The 27,866-nt window shown below is 45.1% G+C and overlaps 1 protein-coding gene across 1 annotated transcript in view; it reads left to right on the top strand.

Annotated features, from left to right (window-relative positions):
• The window catches only part of LOC146869593 (keratin, type I cytoskeletal 20-like), a 57,287-nt gene extending 37,203 nt beyond the window's left edge, over positions 1-20,084 (top strand). The window contains exons 6-8 of the mRNA XM_085607747.1: positions 14,869-15,086; positions 18,717-18,760; positions 19,813-20,084. Of these exons, the coding sequence (XP_085463873.1) occupies positions 14,869-15,086; positions 18,717-18,760; positions 19,813-19,910 (360 nt within the window). The 3' untranslated portion in view covers positions 19,911-20,084. The remainder of the gene's footprint in view (positions 1-14,868; positions 15,087-18,716; positions 18,761-19,812) is intronic.
• The last annotated feature ends 7,782 nt before the right edge of the window (positions 20,085-27,866 follow it).

Here is a 27,866-nt window from a genome sequence, read left to right as displayed (position 1 = left end):
GGAAGTAGTTTCATTTACTACTGCTTCAAGGGATCTAGTTAATCTACGTATCAGCTTACTATTAGAGACTGTACCTATATAGGGAAAGAAACCTTTATTGAAATCTGTATATTGTTCCCATGCCGTTTCAGTGTAATCGACAATCGGGAGATCTCTCTGTTGTCTATTGTGTACTAAATGGATATTTCTGTGATAATCAGGAGGGGCTAGGGAAACAGGTGGCAGAAGGAATGCGATGTAACAGGTACCATCCCAATCTAGAGGTAAACGTATATATGCAGTCTGGCCACATACGAAGTAGGAATGACGGGAAGCTCTAAATGTAGACTTGCCTTGATCACTGAATTCTATTACAGTGGTGCATTTACTATGGCCCATGTGTATTGAACCATTTTTTCTTACACATAATTCACCTTTTAACTGGAAATACTGATATAGCGGGCAAGATTGGTGTAGCTTCGGATTCAACATTCAGAATCATGAGGTTAAGTGTAAAATTACCTAATCCATATACTTCATTTTCTAGATCAGTTCCTGTTCTTTTGGGAAGTCCCTCCTTGTTAGGGTAGCAGACTTTAAGTAAAACTAAGTTCAGGTTTCCCCATACCCAATTGTCTTGATAAACTACTGAATTTGAATCTAAGGAATTAATCAAACTAAACCATGCTCCACAGGAGCCATTGTGTGTGAACGGATATGGAAAGAGGGGCAGAACTCCCTTATAGTTCTGATAGGGAGGGAGTCGGCCACATATCCAACAATTGGTAGCATTGCTGGTCTGATGGGAATGATGTAGCATACTAATGAAAGTGTTGTTGCGCAGCGCAAATCTATAGGACAACTCATGCGGGGGTAATTCGCTAAAAGAATGTTCAGCAGTAACATTGTAAACACGTTTAGAAATAGGGTAATACATATGAAGCAGTACACTAGTTACGATGATCAGAAAACTTAAAAAAAACAAGATTAATAATGTTACTGTGCAGTGACTACGAAGTGATTTACAATACGCATGCTTTTTAAGCTGCATCTGTCGATTTCTTTCTCTATTCCGGTCTAGAGGATACATGTCAGAGACAAATTCAACCGATTCACCTTGGAGAGGACTTAAACAATCAAATTGTCTGACTTGCTAGACCTTAGTTTTAGTTTATATAGTTCGTTTTCGGACTGTTCAGCAAAAGGAAGCTTTGAGTCAATCTGTGAGGGGATGCAAGGCTGAGTGTTCACATCGGACGGTAGTCCATAAAATTTCTTGATATGACTCGAGTGTAACCACCCTTTACGGCCCTCGATCTTCACGGCTGTCCTTGTTGTTAGCAGAACGAGTTTAGGCGATTTCCACCTAGGCTCCAGTTGGGTCTTCCGGTCAAAATTCCGCACCAGAACCAGATCACCTGGAACCACGTCATGGGGCTTTACCTCTGTGTTATCGGGAAAAGCTGCAGCTACCTGTGAACGACAAGATTGTAGTGCAGACATCAAGGAAGCCAGGTAATCTGTCAGCATATTACAGTCAACATCAGTTATTTTACGGGGTATAGGCGTCCCCCACATATTTGGTGGTCTACCGAAGATCACTTCATACGGGGATAGCCCTGTTCGAGAATGTGCTACCATTCTCATGTAAAAGAGTGCAACTGGTAAGGCTACTATCCAATCAACACCTTTTTCTCTACATATTTTGGACAATCTAATTTTCAGAGTCTGATTATGGCGTTCCACAAGACCTGCTGCCTCGGGATGTCGGACACAGTGGAATTTCCATTGGTAACCTAACAAAAGTGAAACGTGTTTCATCAGTTCGGATGAGAACGGCTGGCCGTTATCTGAGTAGACAACACGTGGTAAACCGTACCGTGGGAAGAATTCTCGAACTAACTGTTTGGCAGTAGTCGGGGCAGTGTAATCTGAAACCGGGTAGGCTTCTGTCCAACGGGAAAGAGCACAAACAACTACGAGAACATATTTGAATCCTCGACATCGTTCCATCTGGATATAATCCATCTGGAGGACTTCAAAAGGGTGATCAGGAGGTTGAAATCCACCCTGTTCTACGGGAACGCTTTTACCTGGGTTAAACTGACAACATATCATACAGGTACGAACTTTTTGTTTAGCTGCTGCTCGTAAATGTTTGTTGAACCAAATGTGTTGAATGCTGTCTAGCATAGCTTTCTCTCCTAGGTGCGCTGGACTATGTATTGTGTTAATGATGACTTGAACCATAGAGTCGGGAAGAAACCATATAGATTTTTCCTTCGTCATCCATCCTTGATCCGTTTGAATCCCTCCTAATTCAGTCCATTTCTTTATTTCCTCTGGTGTAGCATGTGTCTGTATGTCAATTACATCAAGAGCGGGATCCTTAACTGTCATGCAATGTGTTAGTGTCGGAACTATTGTCTTTGTCGTGTCAGTTGGGTGAGTTTGAGCAGTCTGTTTAGCTGTTCTGTCAGCTAGATCATTACCTTGAGAAATGATATCAGTAACTTTCGTATGGGCTTTGCATTTCATAATCGATATTGCAGTGGGTAAATGAATTGCATCTAATAAAGCATGAATGAGGGGTCCGTGCTGGATGTGGGCACCGTGAGAAGTTAAATAACCTCTCTCTCGCCACAGTACGCCGAAGTCATGAACGACTCCGAATGCATAACGTGAATCTGTGTATATGTTGACTTTCTTATTTGTGGCTTGGATACAGGCTTGTGTCAGAGCGATGAGCTCTGCTGCTTGAGCTGACAAAGTGTTTATACAATTTGTTTCGATGACTTCAGTGTCTGTTGTGACTGCATAAGCGGCCACTAACTCTCCTGTACTTGTTCTCATGCATGAACCATCTACATACAACGTCAGGTCTGGATCTAACAATGGGATATCTGTCAAGTCTTGTCTGGGTTTCGTCGTGATAGTAATGATTTCAATACAATCATGTGCCAATGGGTCTGTTCCATTTACTGGTAAAAGTGTAGCAGGATTTAATGTATTACAACGTCTGATTTCTATGTGTGGCTGGAACAATGTCAATTCATAACCAGTAAGTCTTGCTATGGTCAAGTGTTGTGTTTGCGTTCGGTTCAGAAGAACCTCTACTGCATGTGGTACTTGTACTGTCAATGGATGTCCTAATACTATGGCATCGCTTTGTCTGATTGCTAAAGCTGTTGCTGCCACTGATTTCAGGCACGCAGGAAGAGCTTGAGCTACGGGATCTAATGTACTAGAGAAATAAGCACATGGTTTGTGTGATCCTGCTTGTTCCTGAGTGAGTACTGACAAAGCAGTACCTTCTCGTTCTGTAACAAAAAGTGTAAAACATTTACTGTAACATGGTGTTGCTAAAACAGGTGCTTGACATAAAGCTTTCTTTAAGCTTTCAAAGGCATGTGTATGTTCTTGAGTCCAAGGGAGGACAGTCGATGTGGCTGCCTCCTGTGTTGTCAACTGAATGAGTGGTTTTGCTAGAAATGCATATTGAGGGATCCACTGCCTACAGTACGAAGTGAGGCCTATAAAAGCCCGCACCTCCTTTTGTGTCTTGGGTATTGGCATGTTAGCAATTAACTGGATGCGATCAGGTGTAAGCTGTCTTCCCTCCTTGGACAGCGAGTGCCCAAGATAAACAACTTGCTGGACACAAAATTGCAGCTTAGAAGGGGACACCTTGTGCCCCTTTTCGGCCAGAAACTGTAAAACCGTCAGTGATGCTTTTTCACATTCAGGTTCGCTTCGAGCGGTGATCAGCAGATCATCGACATATTGAAGCAGAGCAGTGTTAACTGGCATGTGGATACTGTCAAGTTCTCGTTTCAATGCTTGGCTATAGATGCTGGGGCTTTCTGTGAATCCTTGAGGTGCGCGTGTGAATTTAAAACTTCGTCCATTTAAACTGAATCCGAACAAATATTGACTTTCCGGATCGATTGGGACGCTAAAGAAGGCGTTCTTGAGATCAATTACAGTAAAGAACGTTGCTTTGGAATCAATGGCTGTCAGTAATGAAGAGATGTCGGGGACCACGGGGTATTGTGGTACAATGCATTTATTTAATTCGCGCAGATCAATAACCAATCGGTATACTGGCGGTGCTTTTGGATCAGTTCGTTTAAGAATCGGAATTATCGGGGAATTACATACATTGGAGTCGGTTTCCACAACCACTCCTTGGGCAATAAGCTCGTCAATGATTTGCAGTAAAGCCACAACAGCATCTGGTGGTAATTTGTATTGTCGCATTCGTGGCAGTACCACTCCTGCTTTTAGTGTGACTCGATATGGTGTAATGTTCATGCAACCAACATCAGTGGGGCCTTGTGCCCATAAATGTGTAGGTAAATTCTGCAGTCGGTGATCCATGTCTCTGGACACATAGTGCCCTTTGAAATCACGCAAAAATAATCTTACTCCTTCCGGAGAACAACATATTATAGCTCCTAGAGCTTTCAATGTTTTTATACCTAACAGATTTTCTGGACATGATTTAGTAAGCAATAGATCTGTAGTTCGTGTCAATGGACCAACCGTGAGTGGAAGGGGTTGTGATACTTCATTAATGATAGGCTTTCCTGAAAATCCAAGGGAAATATTCTGTGAGCCTGAGAGGGGTGCCCCTGGAACTTCACTGCGTCGTATTGTTGTTCTGCTTGCCCCTGTATCAAGTAAAAACTTTCTGTCTTGGCCTAATAGTTCACTATGTACATAAGGTCCCTCTTGATCTACAGGAACCTCGATAAGGGGTAAGCCAACTTCCCTCTCTAGGCTGTTTCATGTGTATCGTTGATAATCGGGATAATCTGTTTGTGCATACTGATACATCTGTTGCGTTGTTGCTTGTGTGGCAGCAATAGGCTGCTGCTGTGATGTAACTACGATCCGTTGTGGAGCTGCCTGTTGTGGGACTGGCATGGACTGTTGTGGAGCTGGCATGGACTGTGCATGCTGAGGAGCTCGTTGTTGGTTCTGATCCTGTCTAGGTGGACGTGGTCTTTCCTGTGTTTTACCTATGGCAATATTATGTTTTAGAACTGCACAATCGTGTATATAATGACCTGGCTGTTTACAATAGTTGCATGTCCCTTTTACAGGACCCGCTGAATCACTGGACTGTGTCATCCCCTTTCTATGACCGTCAACTGGAACTGACTGGGCAACAAGCATTTTCATTTTCGTGTCTTTCATACGTCTTTGTTCATGTTCTTGTTCCTCTCTAATTCTATTGTGGTGATATTGTAACATTTGTAACATTTGTGACGGGGTGTTACCTTGCCAGGTACTCTCGAATTTCAATACTCTATTCTTAACTTGGGGCAGGGAATTTTCAACTAATTTTGTCACAAACAGATGTGGATATGACTCGCTACTTGCTTTTATGCCACTATTTATACCAAAACATTTTTCAAATCGGGAATAGAAATCACTAGTGTCTTCATCTTGTTTCTGTTTACAGGCTGAGATTGCACCCCAGTCTTCCTTTTTCGTAGTTAATAAACGTGGCAATACCTGCACTAGTAATCCTGGTAATGCTGTAGTCTTTTCCCCAAGCCCTGAACCTGCAGCTCGGGCTTTTTCTTCGGTTTCTAATGCTGTCCAGTCTATCTTTTGGTCTCCCACCTCCCAATCCTTTTCTTTGAGTTTTTCGTAAATGCCAGCAGGCATTAATACTTTTAATATTTTCATAATGTCAGGGTAGGTATAATCTCCCATGAGTAACATGTCTTTGATTTCACGGTGGAAACCTGCGGGATCTTTATCATGGCTAGGTACTACTTTCTTCATTTCTAATAATTCCATTTTAGTTATAGGTGTGTATACAAACACGCGTTTAAACTCATGATCATCACCTCTAATTGGGTGTACTTCGCGTAAGGGATTCTGTCTATCCATGTAATACGTCGTTCTTTCCTTGATGGGAATTGAGACATGTTCTGGGCATACGAAAACAATATACTGGTTTCGAAATTCTAGAATTTCTTTAATTAAATCAGTACCTGAACCTCTCCATCTATTCGTGAGTAATTCTGTCAATATGTCGGGTAGGGGACCAGGATCGGAGTGTTGGCCTTTATATAATATAAGGAGTTGTTGAATCATGTATATACCAGCTAAACGCTGTTCGTCTGGGGTAAGGTTCAAAAACGTGTGTGCTAGCGCATCATCACTGTATGTTCCGGGACTGTCAGCCCATAGGACTGCTGACCTGGCTAATTCCTGTTCATCCATAGAATCAAGCATATGATACCCCCTTCGTTCTCGGAGTAATTTATCAGCGGCCTGGAATAAGTGTTCAGGAGACCTTATATTTATTATAGGGGTTTGGAAATTTCTGTTACTTTCTGGGCGTGCCGGACGTATCGGTTCATTAAAGCCTCTAGTATTATTATGAGGTCTTCCTCTACCTACATAAGCCATCGTATCTAATTGTCCTGCGGCTATTTCTGATTCCTGCTCCTCCTCTCCCTCTGATTCAATTCTGTCTACTCCTCGTCTTTCTTTATGTATTCGTTCTACTTCCTTGCGGATTTTTCGATACATGGCGATTATACACGCCTGTCTGTCATGTTTCTCGTCTGATATATTCTGACCCCATTTGGCAAGTTTCTGCATAGTATCATGATCTGCCTCAGGCCTGTCTTGGTTCCTGATCACGCAGTTTATGAAAAAACGTAGTAGTTGTCTTTGTACATCCACTTTCTGGTATTCCATAGCTTCGTTAATACTTTCTGGGCCTCGCCCTGTTTGGACAAAGTGATATATATTGTCTAGGTGTTCAACCATTCCTGGTATCGTCATTAAATACAATGTAGCTCGTCGTATACGTAGTGATGACAGTAGCAGTCTGTCCTGCTTGCCTGGCACTGGATCATATCTACAATCCACAAGCTGCTCTTTAAACATGTCGGAAGTTGCTAGCTGGGGTGTACGTTGGAGTGCTAAATCTCTAAGGGTCTGTTTATTTCGCGGCGGTGTGGCAAACATGTCTGTTGTACCTCCTGTAGCACCACCTGAGGTGCTGGGCGAGAAAGGATTTGTTGGATGTAAAATAGAAATTGTAGATGCGGGAAAAGCGGTGGAAACGGACGGACCTGTGGGAATGGTCGTAGGAGTTTGTTGTTGCAGGGATACAGGCGAATGATCTTGGCTTTGAACACCATCGGCAAGCGGTGTGTGTGGTGTGGCATTTTCGGGAGCTACGTCGTCTAAATAGGAGGAAAGGAAAACATCTTTTGCTGTTTTGGGATGCGCTTTGGGATGCGCTTTTATCGGGAGCAACGGAGGTGGCAAGTCTTTCGGTATTTCCGGGGTAGCCTTAGGTAACCCTTCGGCCAGAAGAGGATACATACCATTCATAAGGGTATTTCTTTGTCTGTCTACTTGTTCTGATTTTACTCGGGTACCTTCCTCAATTAATAGATTGTCTCGGGCTTTATTTGAATTCTCCTTACTTTTCTCTTCCTGTGTGAGTGTTTTTTCTGTACGTCTATGTGATTCTTTACGCCATAATTCAATGGCATCTTTCTGTGACTGTCTGGCTTTCTTTTTCCATAATTCTTCTTCTACTCTCATGATGCAGTCTGCATCCCAGGTCCCAGCTGCGGGCCACCTCTGACTTTCTGGTAAATCCTTGGTGTAGTCCACCCATAAATCAAGAAATAATATGGCATCTAGGCCATGTTTATGATACATAAAGTACCCTGGAGTGTCCCTAGGTGGAATGGGAACAGCTTCTTCGAGTACCCCTTTTCTAGTTTTGATCTGTCTTAATTTCGAAAAGAGCGGCATTTTTAGATCTGGTTACTTAATCTTGAACACACTTAATACAATAACCACAATAATGAACAGTCATTCACACCACAATATGCAGAACGTATTAAAACACTTAACATTTAACATTTAACGAACAATGATAACTAATAGGAAACTAGTTACTGGCATAATACTAACACTGGATGATACTTAATTTTATATACAAGTCATACTAGATATACTGCTAAACAGTACAGATACACTGCTGAAACAGTGCAGACCGGATTTGTGTACCCAAACCCGTCTTGACCGGCACAAACTAATGTGCACGTCTAAATGCCTCCCCGGCAATGGTACTCACCGGGTAGCACGGAACGGAAGGCCTCGGAACTGAACTGGACTGGATCGGACTGGACTCGACTCGACACGGAACTTCGGAACCTGGCGGGCCTCTGTATACCTCGGATCTTGCTCTCTCAGCTAGGCTTTGGTCGGGATACTTCGCACTTCTCACCGCCTCGTCTGGGTGTTGATCGCAGCCTCAGTCACCCCCGCTTGGCCGGAGGGAGATACAGGAAATCCTGCGGGTACGCGTTGTTGTCCGTCCAGCTGTGGCAGGAGACCGGGCCTGCAACGCACCTCCGGCGCGTGAGATGAGAAAGTGTCCCTGTTCGGGCGCCAATTTATGTGGTAAATATTTAAATTACCTGTACTATTTTTTATGCGGTAAAGTCTAGTAAGAATAACTCAGTAAAATAAGAGGCAGAATCCGTGGTATCAGAGGTTCTAAAGGGCTTTATTCCTCTACAAAGGAATTACAGTTCGAACTGCAGGCATCGTATTCCATCACCACGGGGGTTCAGGAAGGGAAGGCAAAGCATTATTGACAAGTAATGACATATATAAGAAAACCATTACATTGAGACAGATGCAGGAGGCGTAACAGCTGATGATACAGATAAGAATATGCATACTTAACTAAAAAAGGCGGACATATAGGCGTAACTTAGAAAACGTCATTATACATGATGTCACAAGTGGGTGGATCCATAAGAGAATCCTGCAATGTCAGCAGAAATACTTGGCAGAGATGCGCGCGCAGCCGCATGACGTGTGATTGACGTGCAACTAGAGGGTGAAGGGGACTTGACATTTGGCTCTACATGTGGAGACAGAAGTCTAGGGGGTCAAGTCAACCTAATCCCAAATCATATCTAATATCCTATGTTTAAAGAACTGTGTTATCCAAAAGGAAAGGTCTCTCGGACAAAATCTATTCTATACTGTCTGTGAGTGCGTGTACAAGCGTCTAAGTGTCTACATGAGATGCGAGGGGGCAGAAATCTTCCATGGTAACAGGGGCTATGAATTACTTGCATGAGGACAGTGAAACCGGGCCCCTTGCTCGGTAGCTGAAGGAATGTTTACCTAAACTACTAGACAGGAATGCATTGGATGAGGAGCGGAGCAGATAATCTTGAAGGTGAAATACAGTTTTTGGCAGGCAAACGGGCCGACTCAGGCACCGTTAGCCGCGCAGGGAGTAGGACAAAGTTCATGGATACAGATGCGAGCTCAGACTGGAGCTGTCGAAGGTAGAAGGCAGAAAAAGGCTTGATGGTAGAATTCAGGGCCTACTCGCCTGAACTGCAAAATGGAGTAAATGAGCCATATAAAGTCGGTGGCCTTTCATACTTAGGAATGGAATATCCGGCCCATTCATGGCAGATCTGAAAGAGGACATGTTGACGGTGGACGCACATGTGTTTGCGTCTTCATAACTGGAACTGGAGGGAACATACATGTACTTGTAGCATATACATGGAGCCGTTGGGGTCTAAGATAGGGGACATAACTGATCACAAAATTCATAGTTCCTCACATCTATAGTAGGCGACTCAGAGGCCAGACTTACAGGGCGTGAATACATGTTCACAATGGCTAACTTGAAAGAATTGGGTCATTTGATGATTATACATTGAACATCATCGGAGTATGTAAGCAGATTCTCCACCGTACAACCCAGATGGAGTGTGACCCAAATAGTGAGACCGCCCGAGGGTCTTCCTTTCCCTCCCCACCTAGCAAGAACATGGTATGTGGCAAATCCCACACTGAAATGTTCTTCCCTGGCCCAGGTCTCCTGGAAAAGACATACATCGTGTTGGTCCACCAGGGCCCCCCACTCTGTACAGTGTAATTTATGCGTCAGACCTACCACGTTCCATGATAACATTTTTAGAGGCTTCAGACGAATAACATTATTAACGATTGGATCACTACCAGTTACATCACTACCAATTGCATTGCTGCCCACATGTGCTTCTCCCAGGATATTCAGTTCTGGGGTCTGTACTATGGAAGGCAACACTTTACTCCACGGTACCTCGGATGCCAGCAACATGTTGGACGCCTGCAAATTGGATAGCAAGATCCTTGGACATGGTAAATGAACCAGTGATAAAGAGCTCTGGTATTCCATCTGAGTTTGAAAAACTCCTATGTAGGATGGGGCAGGAGGTGTTCAACTTAGTGTGCCGTAGTCAATCCACCATTTCCAAGTTACTAAACCGGTTATGCGTGGGTACATTACACTGATCGACTAATCGCCCCTGCCATCCCCTCTCTGACTTTCTTCTTCCAGGATGTGTTACCCAAGACCATCCACCTCCACAATCTAGTGATTCAGGATAGAAGAATGACAGAGGAAGGGAATGGATGGTTGACCCACTGATATTGTGACTCCAACTACAAATATGCTCCACAGTACGGGGATCCCTGAAATTGATCAGCACGCAGTCACCTGTGATAGTTTTGGGGCTGCGGCCCACCCAAGAAACCCTACGTACCATCAGAATTTCACTAGTAATGTGGAGGGGTAATTGTCTGTTAATATTAAGCCAATGAGTTACTTTATTTTTTAGTGATGCAAACGATTCCTGGGTTCGATTAGTTATCTCAGGGATCCCCGTCAGTACAACCAGATATGGACTAGTTTCCGGCGGTAAATCAATTCTAGTGGCCCCCTGAGATCCCACCTGAGCCGGTGTCTGCCTAGCTAAGTGTTGGGGTAATAGGGGCGTGGGATCGGCCCTAGTTGGAGTTAGGACTTTATTGACATTTGAGTGGGGCAGCTCTAATTGGGGCTGAATATGATCTAATCTAGCTCCTACGAGCACAGGATTAGTTACAATATTATCCACTCGTGGACCGGTTGACTTTGTATCGGGCAGAATGCCACGTGAAGCAAGTTCTAGTTGAGAAAGCTGGTACTCAATTCGGCCAAGTCTCTCTTCTAGTGGTCCAAGTGTAGATCTCCATAGGGCGCCCAGTTTTGTAAGCAAAAGATCCTCTGTCGTTAAGGTTCCACTGGTGGGCTGAGCGACATCTGCCTCCTTCGACCCTGAGCTCGATACGATTGATGTTGACGGGCCGTGCCTAGTCTAATCACTGAGGACATTGCACCCATTGGTGGCTGGTGTTACAACGCTATCGCCCGACCCTTTGACCAATTTCAACTTCCTAGTACGAGATGAATCTGTGGCTATATACTTCCTCTTAGATTTTGGCTTAGCACCTGTGTGTCTTTCCCTAGGGTTCCGGATTCCTAGGTTCTCCGAGGAGCTGGCCAGAGTAGGGGCATCATTATCCGTTGAGGGCTCCGTTGTTTTTGAGCTCAGGATTGATACTGTAATCTCATTGTCTTGCGAAGAGAGGGGGGTTTGAACAAATGCCTGGGCAAGAGTCAGATTAGTGCAGCCGTCGTGCTCCGGTGTGCGCGCAGCTGCAAAGTGACCCATTGAAGAGCGTTTGGCCATAACAATATCTTGCGACACTCGTCGCTCCATAAGGGTTATCCCCTGATCAATCACTGAATTGACCCTAGTAATGAAGTTGTCCAAAGTTCCTGTTAATTGGCCTCTAGCAGCTGAAGTTTTGTTCCTCAAATTGCGAGCCATAGTGATACTAGTGAGAAGTGTTCGCTCGCTTGGTTCTTAGACTCTGCAAAATATAGAATACGTACTTGCAGCAAACAAAAGAGGGATGGCCCGGTCCGGTCTTTCTCGGTCTAGAACGGGCTAAAACGGGCCATCCCTTGACCCGGGCTTCGCCCAGCGCGCGCGCGCCCGCGCGCTTCCCGCGAAGTGGGGGAAGAGATGATATAAATACCCGTAGGCAGTGGGCGGAGACACAGGGAAGAGGACACAGCTGTGCTGGAAACCGGGCTGCTAGTCCTCACAGTCCTGTGTGCTTCAACAATCCACAAACACCAGACAAGTCCAACTGCTGCGAGCGGCTCCCGCGAAGCAGGGGCCGCGAGCAGTATTAAGCAGCAGTCAGAGGGCGGAGACACAGGGAAGAGGACACAGCTGTGCTGGAAACCGGGCTGCTGGTCCTCGCAGTCCCGTGTGCTTCAACAATCCACAAACACCAGACAAGTCCAACTGCTGCGAGCGGCTCCCGCGAAGCAGGGGCCACGAGCAGTATTAAGCAGCAGGCAGAGGGCGGAGACACAGGGAAGAGGACACAGCTGTGCTGGAAACCGGGCTGCTGGTCCTCGCAGTTCCGTGTGCTTCAACAATCCACAAACACCAGACAAGTCCAACTGCTGCGAGCGGCTCCCGCGAAGCGGGGGCCGCGAGCAGTATTAAGCAGCAGGCAGAGGGCGGAGACACAGGGAAGAGGACACAGCTGTGCTGGAAACCGGGCTGCTGGTTCTCGCAGTCCCGTGTGCTTCAACAATCCACAAACACCAGACAAGTCCAACTGCTGCGAGCGGCGCCCGGGAAGCGGGGGCTGGGAGCTGTATTAAGCAGCATGCAGAGGGCGGAGACACAGGGAAGAGGACACAGCTGTGCTGGAAACCGGGCTGCTGGTCCTCGCAGTCCCGTGTGCTTCAACAATCCACAAATACCAGACAAGTCCAACTGCTGCGAGCGGCAGTTGGACATAGTAGTTTGGTAGTTTTTATATAGCTGGAATACCTTTCCACTGCCATGATACAGAGACAGCAAGACACAGTGTGATAGAAGATTTTACCACAGAATTGAAAGCTAGGAGGAGGAAGTGGGAAAGAGAGGAAGTGCAGACTTTTCTGAAATACATATTTGGGTAAGAGGGCTGGCAAGTTGTTATATAGCGCTGGGATGCCGCTGGTTAACCACGCGCTTTATAAGTGTTCCTTCATAAGAGGTGTGATTATAGTTAGCCGTGGGGCCATCCTATATGGTGGAAGTGTTAGTTAAATGATAAAGCCAGTGTCTATAGCGAGCGGCTTAGTGGATCAAAATACACGGCTCAGCAGTAGAACAGCGAATAAAACAAGAACGTGTACGGCGGGATGTTTCCCTAGAAGACCTAGCTCTTAAACTACTTAGAAGGATTAAGACCAGTGGTGTACTATAAGCCCCCACAGCCTCAACGGTGCGGGGGGGCCCCTCAGCAAAAGTGGTAAGTGGTGGGCCAGAGAGGGAGAGCCCCATCCGTGCACTTTGTAGGGGCCCTCTCAAGTTTCGTTACGCCACTAATTAACACAGTGCAAATATACACAGCAAAGGCCAGGTTTAAGATAGTCTGTGACGTCAGAGTCAATCGGAGAAAAATAGGAATGTACATTATATGAGGAGTGAAGTTTCATGGGTGGGGGAGACTAGTTCCACTCAGCGTAGACTTTCACTTTCTTGTGTGGTATGGATCAGGGTTCTCCAAAGTTGGTCCTGGAGGGCCGGGTCCGTGTCAGATTTGTAAGACAATTACATTTCTATAAATGGGTATATGCTAAAAATCTGGCATGGATCCGACGCTCCAGGACCGACTTTGGAGATCCCTGCCCAAGATGTCTGAAGGTAAAATATGTTGGTGCTTAACACACTGCCTGACGGTTCACGCACCAGTCAATGAAGCACAAGCCCAAGACTGCATTGGGTAGTAAGATGTGACCCTGGGAGACAGTATCTCCCCCCCTGTTGAGGGCTACATGTGTTCTATTGAGGTCTGAAGTAGTGAAGGGCCTAATCCTACAACTTCGATTGGGTAGTCTGAATCAAGGTCTGTGCCCCTGAAAACTAGGGCAGCGCCAAGACTCTTGATGCTTGCTTGGGTGTGCAAGACGGTGCTTGCCTCTGTATCGTAGGCTGCTTGCGATGCCTTCGAACTTCAGCACTTTTGGGAGGTCTTTACTCTGCAAGCAGCAGCTTGAAGAGGAACTCATCTCAGATCAGAAAACTAAGCAGCCAACTCAACCTATGGTCAACTAAACGAACAGCGTCAGGTTCATTTATGACAACAGCTGTTTATTAAATGTCTAAAAACGAATTCAGTTCTTAAGGTGCAATAAAATGTGTATATTATCTCAATATTATTTCTAACCCTGGGCGTAGTGTGCGAAGCGGGGCTACGCGGAGGGCCACGAAGTTGGAAACAAACTCTGTGGAGCTCCGCTACGCCGCCTGCCTCCACCCCCCTATTAAGATCTAAGTTACAAGTAATTTAAAAAAAAGTTAAAACCACTTACCTGTTTACCGCGGCGACCCCGGGCTGCCCTCCTCCACTTTCTCACCATATGGGTACTGCTTGAGAGAACTGCGCATGACCATGCAGAACACACGTGGATCACCACGCTCCTGCAGACATCAATATTCCCCAGATGAAGGCCAATGGCCGAAATGTATTGGGATATTTGAATGTTATTAACGAGATGGAGCATTGTTGATGCATTGTGGGAAATGAAGTACAATTTCCACTTAATGAAAATATGAAGAAATAAAAGTGAATTTCTGAAATCATAATACTAAGACAAAACTTTATTGAACTCGTAATCCTCTCTTGAGGAATTAGAAGCTGTGCCCGGGGGACATACCCCACGATTTTGGGGATGCTACTCGAGATTGTCTATGTTCACACTCAGGTTTGGGGAGTGATACCCCAGGAGCACGCAATACTTCAAATCAACCTTTGAAGAACTACAGTTGTGCGCGCACTCATTTACAATAGAAAATGTTAAAATATGCCTTATTTTATAGATAGCTTTTTTATTGAAAATATCTCATAATTCATAGCACAATCTCTGTTGCAATCAGAATCATTGAGTTATCTCTGCTGCTGTTTTTCTTTGACTGCTAGAAAGCCGCCTGGGAGGGCTCCCTGGCAGACAAGGAAGCTCGCTATGGCACCCTGGTCGCCGAGATACAAGCCAAAATCAATAACGTCATGGTACAGCTGGGCCAGATCCGGTCAGACATGGAACAGCAGCGCACCGACTACAGCATGCTGCTGAACATCAAGCTACGGCTGGAGATGGAGATCGCAGAGTACCGCCGCTTGCTGGAAGGAGAGGACGCGTAAGGCATCCTATGTCGAATGTTTTGGGAAATGTCATGATTCCATATCACTCTTGGAGAGCCTTTTACCAAGAAACATGTAACCCACTGATGTGCAGCTCATGCTGATAGCCCACAGGTCCCAGGGGACCACCTGTCCTCCCAGTACACCCCATCCCTTCCCTGTAGGAATCATTTCTTCCCAGTAGAAGACCTATCTTACCAAAGACCACAGCTTCTCTCAATAGATCCCATCCCCTCCCAAGAGAAGGCATATTCACCTAATGTACTATGATTTCTCTTCATAGACCCCAACACTTCCAATAGAATACATCTCCTCCCAAAGATCACACCTTCTCGTAATAAAACACAGCTTCTCAATAAAGACAACACCTCTTAAAAGAAGACACATCTTCTCTTAGAACCATCAAGCACACCTTTTAATCTATATCTCTATCCAGTAGAGACTCCTTCCTACAGACCACATCTAGCTTGGTATTGGACCACATCTTCTCACAATAGTTCACACCTCCTCCCAATAGACAATTCTTTAATACACCACACCAACCAAACAGACCACACCTCCTACCAAAAGACCACGTCTTCTCACAATTATACACAATTTCTCTTAATAGTCAACAAGCCCTCCTATTGTGGCATAACGAAGGTTTAAGGCGACTCCCTGCAATGTACACAGAGGGTCCTCTGTTCCGGATTTAATCCGGAGCGCTCAGGCCTAAGTACTGTGCTGAGGGGGCTCCCTGCAGCTCCGTAAGGGGGCCAAATGAGATGCAGCAAGCGCAGCAAAATTTGTTTTATTTATTTATATGTTTAGTTACCTGTAATCCGCGTAATCCATAGTTTACTATCCCCTACCCTGCCCCTCCCCAGCCCCACGTCAGCCCCCGGAAACACTCCCACCACGGGCCGCTGCTGGTAGCCTGCCTCACGACTGTAGAAAGAACAACAGGGCAGGAGTAACACTTCCAAGGCAGCAGGATGGCTGTAATCGCCACAGTAACTGTTTGCAGACTGGTCGAAGAAAGTCAAACGCCCTAGGTTGCAGGCTGTCCTGTTGACAAAGGACACTAGTGAGGTTGACCAGTAGGGAGGGAAAGGGCATGGTTAAACAGGTTTTTTTTTTCTTTTTTTTAATGGTTCATTGGACTATAACGGTTTTGTATTGTCATTTTCTATTTCAAGAATCTAATGTAGTGATATTCACGATGTAACTGGCGATCACTAACCTCGAGTTTATTTTCTTTTTTCTTATCTCTTAAAGAATGACACATACGGAAGCTGAATGTACTATGTATAATGTACTTTCTTTCAAAAACAAAAGACTGCCTCTGTGGGATAAACATTGCATTATATAAATGTCGAAGTCATTAATAAAATGTGTTGAAAAAAAAATAGTGGGGCTGACCAGGGAGTTTCCGTAGTATTACCTTTTCCTTGGGGTTCCAGTTCATAAGTTTCAATTTCTTTAGTCAGATCCTTAGTTCCAGTACAGTTTTCCTTCAATAACACGCAGGTCCTTATAAACCATCTTCCTCAAATATCAGCTTGTAAGTTCTCTTGAAGTTCCTTTTCCTTCAGGCTTGATAAATCATAACCCATTGAAGTGGCACACACGTAGGTTCTTCCAAATCGTCGCCAGTGTTAAAATGCAGAATGTCTCGTAGACAGGTCGTGTAAAAACAAGTAGTTGATTTATTCATAAGGTAACAGCTTCAGATAAAGGTAACTAGAAAATGGTAAAGTCCATGTAATGCCCCACCAGGAGCAGCCTCCCTGCTGCTCAGACTGCACACTCCAACTATCACTCCAAACCAAACCACACCAGGCACCCCTGCATTCTATGACATCATCAAACACTCAACATTCCAAACATCACCAAGCACACCAGCACTCATCCTGTCTGAGCAGCAGGGAAAAGGTAGTTAAAGAAGAAATATGGAAAACAGTAGGTTATAGCAGACGATTATCGGGAATCTCGTCCACAGTTTGGGGATAGTTTTGAATTCGGCAGAACAGGTACTCTGTCCCAACAGTTGGGCGGACCTTAAGTATTTCAGCGACACAGACAACTCTGTTTCTATCGCTGACAAATTCCTCCAACAATCCAACAAAGTAATGGCCGTCAGAAGATTGACTTTTCCACCGCCCGCCTGATTTTGAGTGAGCAGTAGAATGGCCAGTTTTTAGTTTCTATTACAGCTGTGAAAAAAGTGGCAGAAAGGGACAGTAAAAAAGTTTGAATGACCACCACACCATGGGAAAAATTGGGATTTTGTTTTGGGAATATCAAAAATAAGTAAAAGGTTTGACAGTACCCTCCAGTAAACTTTGAACACATTGACAGGAACCGTTCTGACTGCAGATACTGTCAATTAGACAAGAGATGTCTGCTGGGTCGACGGACATCCCTATATTCAGAGTAAGGGTACTCCGTCAAAGACGACTGAGTATTTTACTCCTTCACTCTGATGGAGTAAATATCATACTCCAAAGGCCCTGAATTAAGATACATCAAGATCTGCACTTCTGGGTATTCTGAGGATGCACAATAGAATGAACTCACTATGTAAAAAAGCGTAGAGTTATGAAAAAACTGGGGGACTGTGATCATGTAAGATTCAGGTTGACCCAGGAAGATTGTTCTAGCATCTGAAGTCCTTGCCGCAGACAAGGTCCTGGGCTCTTAAGAACATTATAAAGAATAATTGTTATATCACTGAACGGTTGAGACCAAGCAACAAGGAAAAACAAGATGAGAAGCCTTCTCTTGCTACATACGTTATCGATGTTTATAAGAAATGTTCAGAATCGGACAGCCTCATCTCTTCTCCACTTTCAAAAAGAGCAGGAGACTCATCTTTTCTAGCAACAGCTCATCATAAGATATATTTCTGTAATACACTCTACTGCCCCTAGCTGCTTCACTCCACATCCTGCCATGCCCTCTCTCTCTCTACCATCTACACCTTATTCTTTTTATTGTCAACCGAAAAGCTCCTCTCCCTACCTTCATTACTTCTCTAATAACCTCCTATTGCATACAGTTTCCTGCATCACTAGTCACTCATAATGTTTACTTCTCTTCTGTACAACACTCAGTTGCTTTTTAGCTAGGTTTATTCTTAGAAATCACATACATACATTCAATACGTAAGCAGAGTAGTATTTCTGAACATGGTCCCTTGTACTTGAATTAAAAGGTCAGTGAATTGCTGGCTTATTGGTAGAGGAGGATTTGGAGTATGTTATACTCTCAGATGGCTGACAAATATGCACAGTAGAAACTGTGGTGGAGGGATTAGATGTTAGCCTTCAGTGACCCTTTTGAACACAAAAATATAATTGGTGACTGAATCTAAAGAGGCTCTGTGTATATAGAGACATTCCTCTTTCAAGAACACAAATAGGCAGTCTTTAATTGAGAGGAATAAAAGGGTCACTTGTGACAAAGGCCTAACACTGCTTTGAGACAAATCGCAAAGAAGACACAGGTCTTCAGAATCCAGAAACAGACCAATGATGTATCATATAATTAAAAGGCACTTCCGTAGCCATTTGTGGAAGTGCATACCTTCTTAAATTGTGAGTTTCCATGCTGTTTAATCTGTTGCACTGTCTGTATTTTTACAGAAGCTGGGAACTGGAGAAACTGAGACTAAAAGAAGCAGTTAGAGGTAAGCTCACCCTCTGATGTGAAGAGGAGTCAATAGTGGAAGCAGGAGATAAAAAAGGAATACATAGGTGACTGTTCCTAATAGCTGTCACAGCATTCCAGGGCTCTCTTCATGCAATAATCTGCCTATTTTAGGACCTCATTTATTAGTGTAATGTGAGTAGAATATCACTACATTAAACTGGGTCCAAAGCCTTTGGATTGTTGTAAAGCATTGTAAAGATCAGTTCTGTGAAGTAATGAACCGATGAAGGCATGCATATGAAGTCAGGTTTGTTTTATAATGATGTTTACAAGGTTTAAATGTAAACATATCTGTGGGAGGGTAGCAATATAACCAATTAACCATTGTTGCGCTATTTTGAACAAATAATCTTTTACTCACCTTGCAAAGGGTTGTTTATACAAATTATGAAGCTTCTCGGCCCATGTATGTGAACTCTGCTATGAAAATGAATTAAATGATGAAATTCTTATAGTAAAGGGTTTCAACAAACCACAGTCTCTGATGGACGAGCAGAGCTCAGGTAGAACTAGAGATGTAACAAGAGAGCCTTTGGAAAATAGAGGGATTTCAAGACATTTGAAGAGATATCAAAAATAGATGTATGGAATTGCTGTAACCAATGCTTCTTAGCCCTGAAAATACCCAGGGATGGTATTCCATTCTTTTGAAGTTTACATCGAAAAATGACATAACAAGAGAGAACCATCTCTATTTAAAGAATCTGCCTCCATCAAAGACACATCATTAGTGTTTGTAATATTGTTATGGCTTTAATTAACTGAACAATAAATCAAATAAATCACATCAAGGTCAAGACCTGATAGACCATGTCCCATCTAAAATGGAAAGCAAAAGACCCATACATTTATAATATCCATAGGGCCTCATCAGTGAACTTAAATCTAGACATATCCATCATCCCATGTTTCTGCACTGAATGGTACATTCTCATGATGCAGCGATGATGCTGTGTCAAACAGTAGCACATGCATCTTTGTCATGAAGCACAATACAATATTAACCCTTTGTGTACTTTCCAATCTTAGAGCAAGATAAACAACGCAAGATAAAGACCATTGTCAAGGAGGTGGTGGATGGAAAAGTTGTCTCATCTAAGGTCAAAGAAGTTGTTGAGAAGATGTAAGGAGATGTACTCTTTGAAGTTGGTTGCCGAAAAGAAGACGTGTAAGAAGAATGACCTGAAGAAACATAATTTATGTAGAATTTCACAGTCTTACCCTTTTCAGAGCTAAGGTCCAGCCCACCATAAACAGGAGCTGTGAACACTGGTTGATAATAAAACATTTATTGCAACATAGTACCATAAGAGTATGAATTTTATTTATCTACACCTGTACACTTTACAACTCTCATGGGTGCAATTTCATAGGTTCAAAGATGGGATTTCAAAATACCACTGTATTAATCAATTATTCAATTCTTATGAATTGACGGATACTTTTGTGATGTGTATGAATCCAGTGATGGGACAGTGAGTGAGACACTATTGATGATAGGGGTCACAGATGATATGGTGGCGGAGACTTTAGTGGAAGATATGAGGCCAGTGAGGAAGCAATGACTGAGTCTGGGCCACTGATGACATGATGCCTTTGCTTCTTTGGAATGTATGGGGCATATTTACAAGACCTTAATGTGGCATAACGCTGCCTTGTAAATAAGCCCCCTTTCACGCTATACTTAGCATGAAAGGGGATGGGCAAAGGGAGTTACAGTGGGCGTTCCACCACAACACCCATTGATTTTGGCGCTGCCTCATATGTACAAGGGCGGCGTAAATAAGTGGCTGCACCAAAATTAAGACCAGGGGAAACAGAGTCTTAAGCAGGCGCCACAAGGAGAAATGTTTCATTTCTCCTCGTTTTTGCTGTTTCTATGTGTGCTGCGTTGTGCAGCACACATAGAAAAAGAAAAAGGCCTTAGATTGTTTATGTGCAGGAAGGTGTCCCTTCCTGCACATAAACGATCAATTAAAAAAATGATGTTTTGAAACTTCTATGTGTACTGTGTTAAGCAGCACACATAGAAGTTTCAAAACGCCTGGAATGATTGTTTATCATTCCCCGCAACGCAGAGACCCTTGCACTAAGGTGCGAGGGTGTCTGCGTTGGTGCTAGGTAACTGAATTCAGTGCCAGTGCTGGGGGAATCGCTGGGGTGCTCCGTATTCTTGTGAATACGACGCATCCCTGTGTTTTCAGGAAGGAGAAGCATGGAGCTAGCAATGTTTGTTTAACGCCACGCTTCTCCATTCTGTTGTAAATATGTCCCTATGAGACTTCATTCAAGATGGTGATGCCACTGGTGATATGAAGGCTCAGGTGTTATAGTTTATAAGTCCAGGGATGTGTTGTGACGGTGACTCAGGTTTAAATGGTCACCCCATCATCACAGTGTTTTGAAAACACCTGGATCTTTTCTGTGAAACTGTTTACATACAGGAAGTGCTTCCCCCTGCTTACTCTTGATTAAGAAATGCCTTGCCTCATCCGCCTCTGTAGTAAATATTCCGAATATCGTCAATTTACTTTAATATTATATATGTAAACACTATTGAAGAAGGGACAGCCAAGTCCTACAATTCAGGGACCAAGGACTTCCTGTGTGGCTTTTACAGGATCTATGACCAGCTCTGGAAAGATGGAAAATAGCCAGGATCTTTGCCTTCAGAAGAATGTGCGGAGGGAGATGAAAATAATGATGGTTCCTGCCCCAGGAGCCCTGCTTTGTAAGGAAAATGGAATCCATTGAGCAGGGGCAATTGCAACAAGATTTGGAAGGGAATTATTGTGCTTGTCCATAGGGAATACAGTTTCTCTGAGTAGTTCAACCACCCATCTATTCATTGAGCCCCCGTATCTGGATTCGCTTCAAGTTCCTTCTTCTCTCGGAGGCACCTCAGCTTGCAAGAGATTGGTTCTTTGGGAGTGATTTTATTCTGTGTACATCTCGGGGTATATTCACTAGAACGTGTGCTAAACAAAACCAACAAACGTGAACGCAACTTTACACATTGCAGCCTATTGCGGGAAAATAACCCCGTGTCAACGTGGAATTCACAACATGGCGGTACCATGCGATAGTCCGCCCAAAACGCGGACAATGTCCGCGATATAGCCACGTTGACGGCGATAAAAACACAAACCTCAACATGAAAAAACCTGCGCTGGGCCAAAGCGCGATGAGGAAATCAGCAAAAAGCAGCGCCAGGCCTGCAATACACACTTTACAGGCGGGAAAAATCTTCATAAAAGTAGAAAAAACACACAAACACAAACTGACCAACACACAAGAACATGGAGGCAGCCAGAGCAGGCGCAGAGGATGAGAGCAACACCACAAGTACCTCAGACGACCAGCCCGGGACCTCGGGGGCAGGGAAGGGCAAGGACAAGAAGAAGAGGAAGACGAAGTTCAGTCCGCAGGAGAACAGGATCATAGTCACGGAGGTGATATAACACCATCAACAACTGTTCGTCACCTCCAACGTGTCATTGGGCACCAGAAATGCAATATGGCCGGACATCGTGGACATGGTGAATGCCGTCAGAGAGCACAAGAGGTCAATGGAAGAGGTCAAGACCCGATGGAATGACATCAAGCGAAAGACTAAGGAGAAACTCGCAGCCAACCAGAAGGCAGCAACGCAGACTGGAGGTGGGGGCCCAGTGTCACAGCTGGAGCTGGATGACATGGAGGAGCTGTTGTCGACAGTCATCAGTGTGGATACTGTGGCCGGAGTCGGGGGACCGGACACTGCTCGACAGGACACAACACCACCGCAACAGGGTGAGTGACCACCAGGTACTGGGGGGATGGGTGGAGATGGCCACGATGGCACACATGCACACTCAAGCAGAGCACAGTGCACACCCACAATGACTCTGGGTCTTCGCCCACATCCATAGACTGTCACAATGTACAATGCCATGCTGTCTGATTGTCAACATGTCCCATGCTGCTACATACATGTGGATACATTGCAATACACCATCTTCCCTTCACATTGCAGGGCCAGCGTCAACACCCCCTGCAGAGCAGTCCCAGCTGCATGTTCAGTTGCTCAGGTGTATCTGTTGTTCTTCAGGTGTGGCTCTGGGCTGTGCTCCCTTTTGTGGTGCAGGCTGTGGTCCGACTTAGCAACAGGTCAAAGCAGGTGTTAGTTTCCTGGTGCTAACGCGCCTTATCGCCTGTTTTGTGTTCTTACCGCCGATGTGGCTGTTTGTTGAGGAGTGATGTTGTAGCGGCTTTTGGAACGCCTACTCTGCATCTCATTAGCGATAGTTGCGGGGGTCATCCATGGTGATGTTTTTTGCGGCTGCTATCGCAGGTATTCTGGTGCTGTGGGTCATTTACACCAGCTTGTGAATGGGGCGATAGGTTTATCGCAACTTTGGCTGCGCTATAGTGCTGTTAACTCGGCGATAGTTCCTTGTGAATATGCTCCCTCGTATTTTGCTTCACGCCACTTGCCTAGAAAGGAGCTTCCAGGGTAGTGACACATTTTTCTGTGCCACTAGAGTCATTGGGGAACATACCTATTTTCTTCTACAGTGAGTCAACATTGTCTCTAACTTTTTAATTAAAATTTAAATATCAATGAATTAATTTCTGTAGATCTTTAACAGATTTAGGATTCGCCCTTGGTGCTGTAAATGTTGAGGCTACCCTTCAATGTACCTTAGAGTACTGCCCTTCTGTGCGTAGTGTCAACTCTTTCTAATTGGCCGTGTCAGCATCTGTATCCAAGCTGTATTTTTTTGGAATGCTTGTGCATTTGCTGATTGTTGAGGGTTTCAAAGGACAGAATCAGGGTCCCCAATTCAGAACATAAGTGACATATGGCCTGATTTAGAGTGTGGAAGAGTTGATACTCTAGAACAAATGTCATTGCTATCCTGTACGCTTTTTACAAGTGGCATAGGTTATAATAGATGTATAACATGGCACACAGGTTATCCGTCACATTTGTGATCGAGTGTTCCATTCACCGAGCTCTAAACAGACCCATTGTCTTGACTAGGAAAGCATTCTGATCTGTTGTGGGCTTTCTTCTCGAGGGCAATTTCTGTCAGTCTGTACTTGTTTCATAAATAAGGCACGCTTCATCCCTTCTACCATCATCTCTTGTTTACAAGTTGCCTGGGCTTCCACAGATTCTCCTTACCTGAGCTTCCTGTGAGGTCATTTCCTGTTTTGAAGCCTTGAAGACACAGGAGTGAGGCGCACATTGCAAGTCTGTGCCAACTTCTGCGGTACCTTGAAGCTTATTAGGAGGCATCTCATTTCCGTTTCAGACTTCTAGTCTTGTCGCTGAAGCTGAGTCGTCTTCTCTGCCTGTATGTGTACCACTGAATCTTTACCTTCAACTTGGGCGGTCTCGTGCCACTTTCCACCACAGCAAATTCAACTCGTAGCCCAGGCAAGGCTGAGTCTATGTGACAAATGAGAATGGACATTGTTGAGTTCCGCTATTAACTTTACTTTTGCCCCCAGTTCTCTTTTTACCTCCTCTTGCACTTTCCCCAGCTGTGAATTATGTGATCTTATGTCACTGATCTGTCTGCAAAGGTGGACAGCTATGTCAGTCAGTCAGTCAGTCAGTGAGAGACTCTCTCACTCTCTCACTCACTGACTGACTCACTCACTCTCACTGACTCACTCACTCTCACTGACTCACTCACTCTCACTGACTCACTCTCACTGACTGACTCACTCTCACTGACATACTCTCACTGACTGACTCACTCTCACTGACTGACTCACACTCACTAAAAGACTCACTCTCACAGACAGACTCTCTCACTGACTGACTCTCCTACTTTCTCACTGGCTTACTCACTCACACTGACTGACTCAGTCTCACTGAAAGACTCTCCCACTTTCTCTCACTGACTGACTGACTCACTCACTCTCACTGACTGACAGTCTCTCTCTCACTGACTGACAAAATCTCTCTCACTGACTGACTGACTAACTCTCACTGACTCACTGACTCACCGACAGACTCTCACAGACAGACTCTCCCACACTCTCTCACTGACTGACTCACACTCACTAACAGACTCACACTCACGGACAGACTCTCTCACTGACTGACTCTCCTACTCTCTCACTGACTGACTCACTCACACTGACTGACTGACTCACTCTCACTGACAGACTCTCCCACTCTCTCTCACTGACTGACTGACTCACTCACTCTCACTGACTGACAATCTCTCTCTCACTGACTGACAGAATCTCTCTCACTGACTGACTAACTCTCACTGACTGACTGACTGACAGACTCTCACTGACAGACTCTCCCACACTCTCTCACTGACTGACTCTCACTGACTGACAGACTCACTCACTCTCACTGACCGACAGACTCACTCACTCTCACTAACTCACTCTCACTGTCTCACTCTCACTGACAGACTCTCACTGACAGACTGACTCTCACTGACTGACTCACTCACTCTCACTAACAGACTCTCACTGACTGACTCACTCTTACTGACAGACACTCTCACTGACTGACTCTCCCACTCTCACTGACTGAATGACTCACTCTCACTGACAGACTCTCACTGAGACTCTCACTGACAGACAGACTCTCACTGACTGACAGACTCACTCACTCTCACTGACTGACAGACTCTCTCTCTCTCACTGACTGACTGACCCACTCTCTCTCACTGACTGACTGACTCACTCTCACTGACAGACTCTCACTGACTCACTCGCTGATTGACAGACTCACTCACTCTCACTGACAGACTCTCTCTCTCTCACTGACTGACCCACTCTCTTTCACTGACTGACTGACAGACTCTCACTGACAGACTGTCACTGACAGACTCTCCCACTCACTCTCACTCACTGACTGACTCTCCCACTCACTCACTCACTGACTGACTTACTCACTCTCACCGACAGACTCTCACTGACAGACTTGCCCAATCTCTCTCACTGACTGACTGACACTCTCACTGACTCACTCTCACTGACAGACTCTCCCACTCTCTCACTAACTGACTCTCTAACCTCTCTCTCAATGACTGACTCACTCACTCTCATTGACAGACTCTCACTGACAGGCTCTCCCACTCACTCTCACTCAATGACTGACTCTCTCCCTGACTGACTGACTCTCGCTGACTAACTGACTCACTCTCACTAACAGACTCTCACTGTCTGACTCACTCTTACTGACAGACTCTCTCACTGACTGATTCTCCCACTCTCTCACTGACTGACTGGCTCACTCTCACTGACAGACTCTCTCACTGACTGACTCACTCTCACTGACTAACTGACTCACTCTCACTAACAGACTCTCACTGTCTGACTCACTCTTACTGACAGACTCTCTCACTGACTGATTCTCCCACTCTCTCACTGACTGACTGGCTCACTCTCACTGACAGACTCTCTCACTGACTGACTCACTCTCACTGACAGACTCTCACTGACTGACTCACTCTCACTGACAGACTCTCTCACTGACAGACTCTCCCACTGACAGACTCTCCCACTGACAGACTCTCCCACTGACAGACTCTCCCACTGACAGACTCTCCCACTGACAGACTCTCCCACTGACAGACTCACTCTCACTGAAAGACTCTCACTAACTGACAGACTCACTCTCACTGACTGACAGACTCACTTTCACTGACTGACTCTCTCTGACTCACTCACTCTCACTGACTCACTCACTCTCACTGACTCACTCACTCTCACTGACAGACTCTCACTGACTGACTCACTCTAACTGACAGACTCACTGACTGATTCACTCTCACTGACAGACTCTCACTGACTGACTCCCTCTCACTGACAGACTCTCTCACTGACTGACTCACTCTCACTGACAGACTCTCTCACAGACAGACTCTCACACTGACAGACTCTCACACTGACAGACTCTCACACTGACAGACTCTCACACTGACAGACTCTCACACTCTCTCTCACTGACTGATTGACTCACTCTCACTGACAGACTCTCTCACAGACAGACTCTCACACTGACAGACTCTCACACTCTCTCTCACTGACTGATTGACTCACTCTCACTGACAGACTCTCTCACAGACAGACTCTCACACTGACAGACTCTCCCACTCTCTCTCACTGATTGATTGACTCACTCTCACTGACAGACTCTCACTGACTGACAGACTCACTCTGAATGACTGACTGGCTCACTCACTCTCACTGACAGACTCTTCCACTGACTGACTCACACACTCTCACTGACTCACTGACTGGCTCACTCTCACTGACTGACTCACTCTCACTGACTCACTCTCTCACTCACTCTCACTGACTGACAATCTCTCTCTCACTGACTGACAGAATCTCTCTCACTGACTGACTAACTCTCACTGACTGACTGACTGACAGACTCTCACTGACAGACTCTCCCACACTCTCTCACTGACTGACTCTCACTGACTGACAGACTCACTCACTCACTCTCACTGACCGACAGACTCACTCACTCTCACTAACTCACTCTCACTGTCTCACTCTCACTGACAGACTCTCACTGACAGACTGACTCTCACTGACTGACTCACTCACTCTCACTAACAGACTCTCACTGACTGACTCACTCTTACTGACAGACACTCTCACTGACTGACTCTCCCACTCTCACTGACTGAATGACTCACTCTCACTGACAGACTCTCACTGAGACTCTCACTGACAGACAGACTCTCACTGACTGACAGACTCACTCACTCTCACTGACTGACTGACTCACTCTCACTGACAGACTCTCACTGACTGACTCACTCTCACTGACAGACAGACTCTCACTGACAGACTCTCACTGACTCACTCGCTGATTGACAGACTCACTCACTCTCACTGACAGACTCTCTCTCTCTCACTGACTGACCCACTCTCTTTCACTGACTGACTGACAGACTCTCACTGACAGACTCTCACTGACAGACTCTCCCACTCACTCACTGACTGACTCTCCCACTCACTCACTCACTGACTGACTTACTCACTCTCACCGACAGACTCTCACTGACAGACTTGCCCACTCTCTCTCACTGACTGACTGACACTCT

This window comes from Triturus cristatus, chromosome 1_1 (genome assembly GCF_964204655.1).
Source record: "Triturus cristatus chromosome 1_1, aTriCri1.1, whole genome shotgun sequence".
Classification (NCBI taxonomy): Eukaryota; Metazoa; Chordata; class Amphibia; order Caudata; family Salamandridae; genus Triturus; species Triturus cristatus.
Note: the sequence above shows the minus strand (reverse complement) of the source record. Positions and strands in the feature narration are given on the sequence as shown.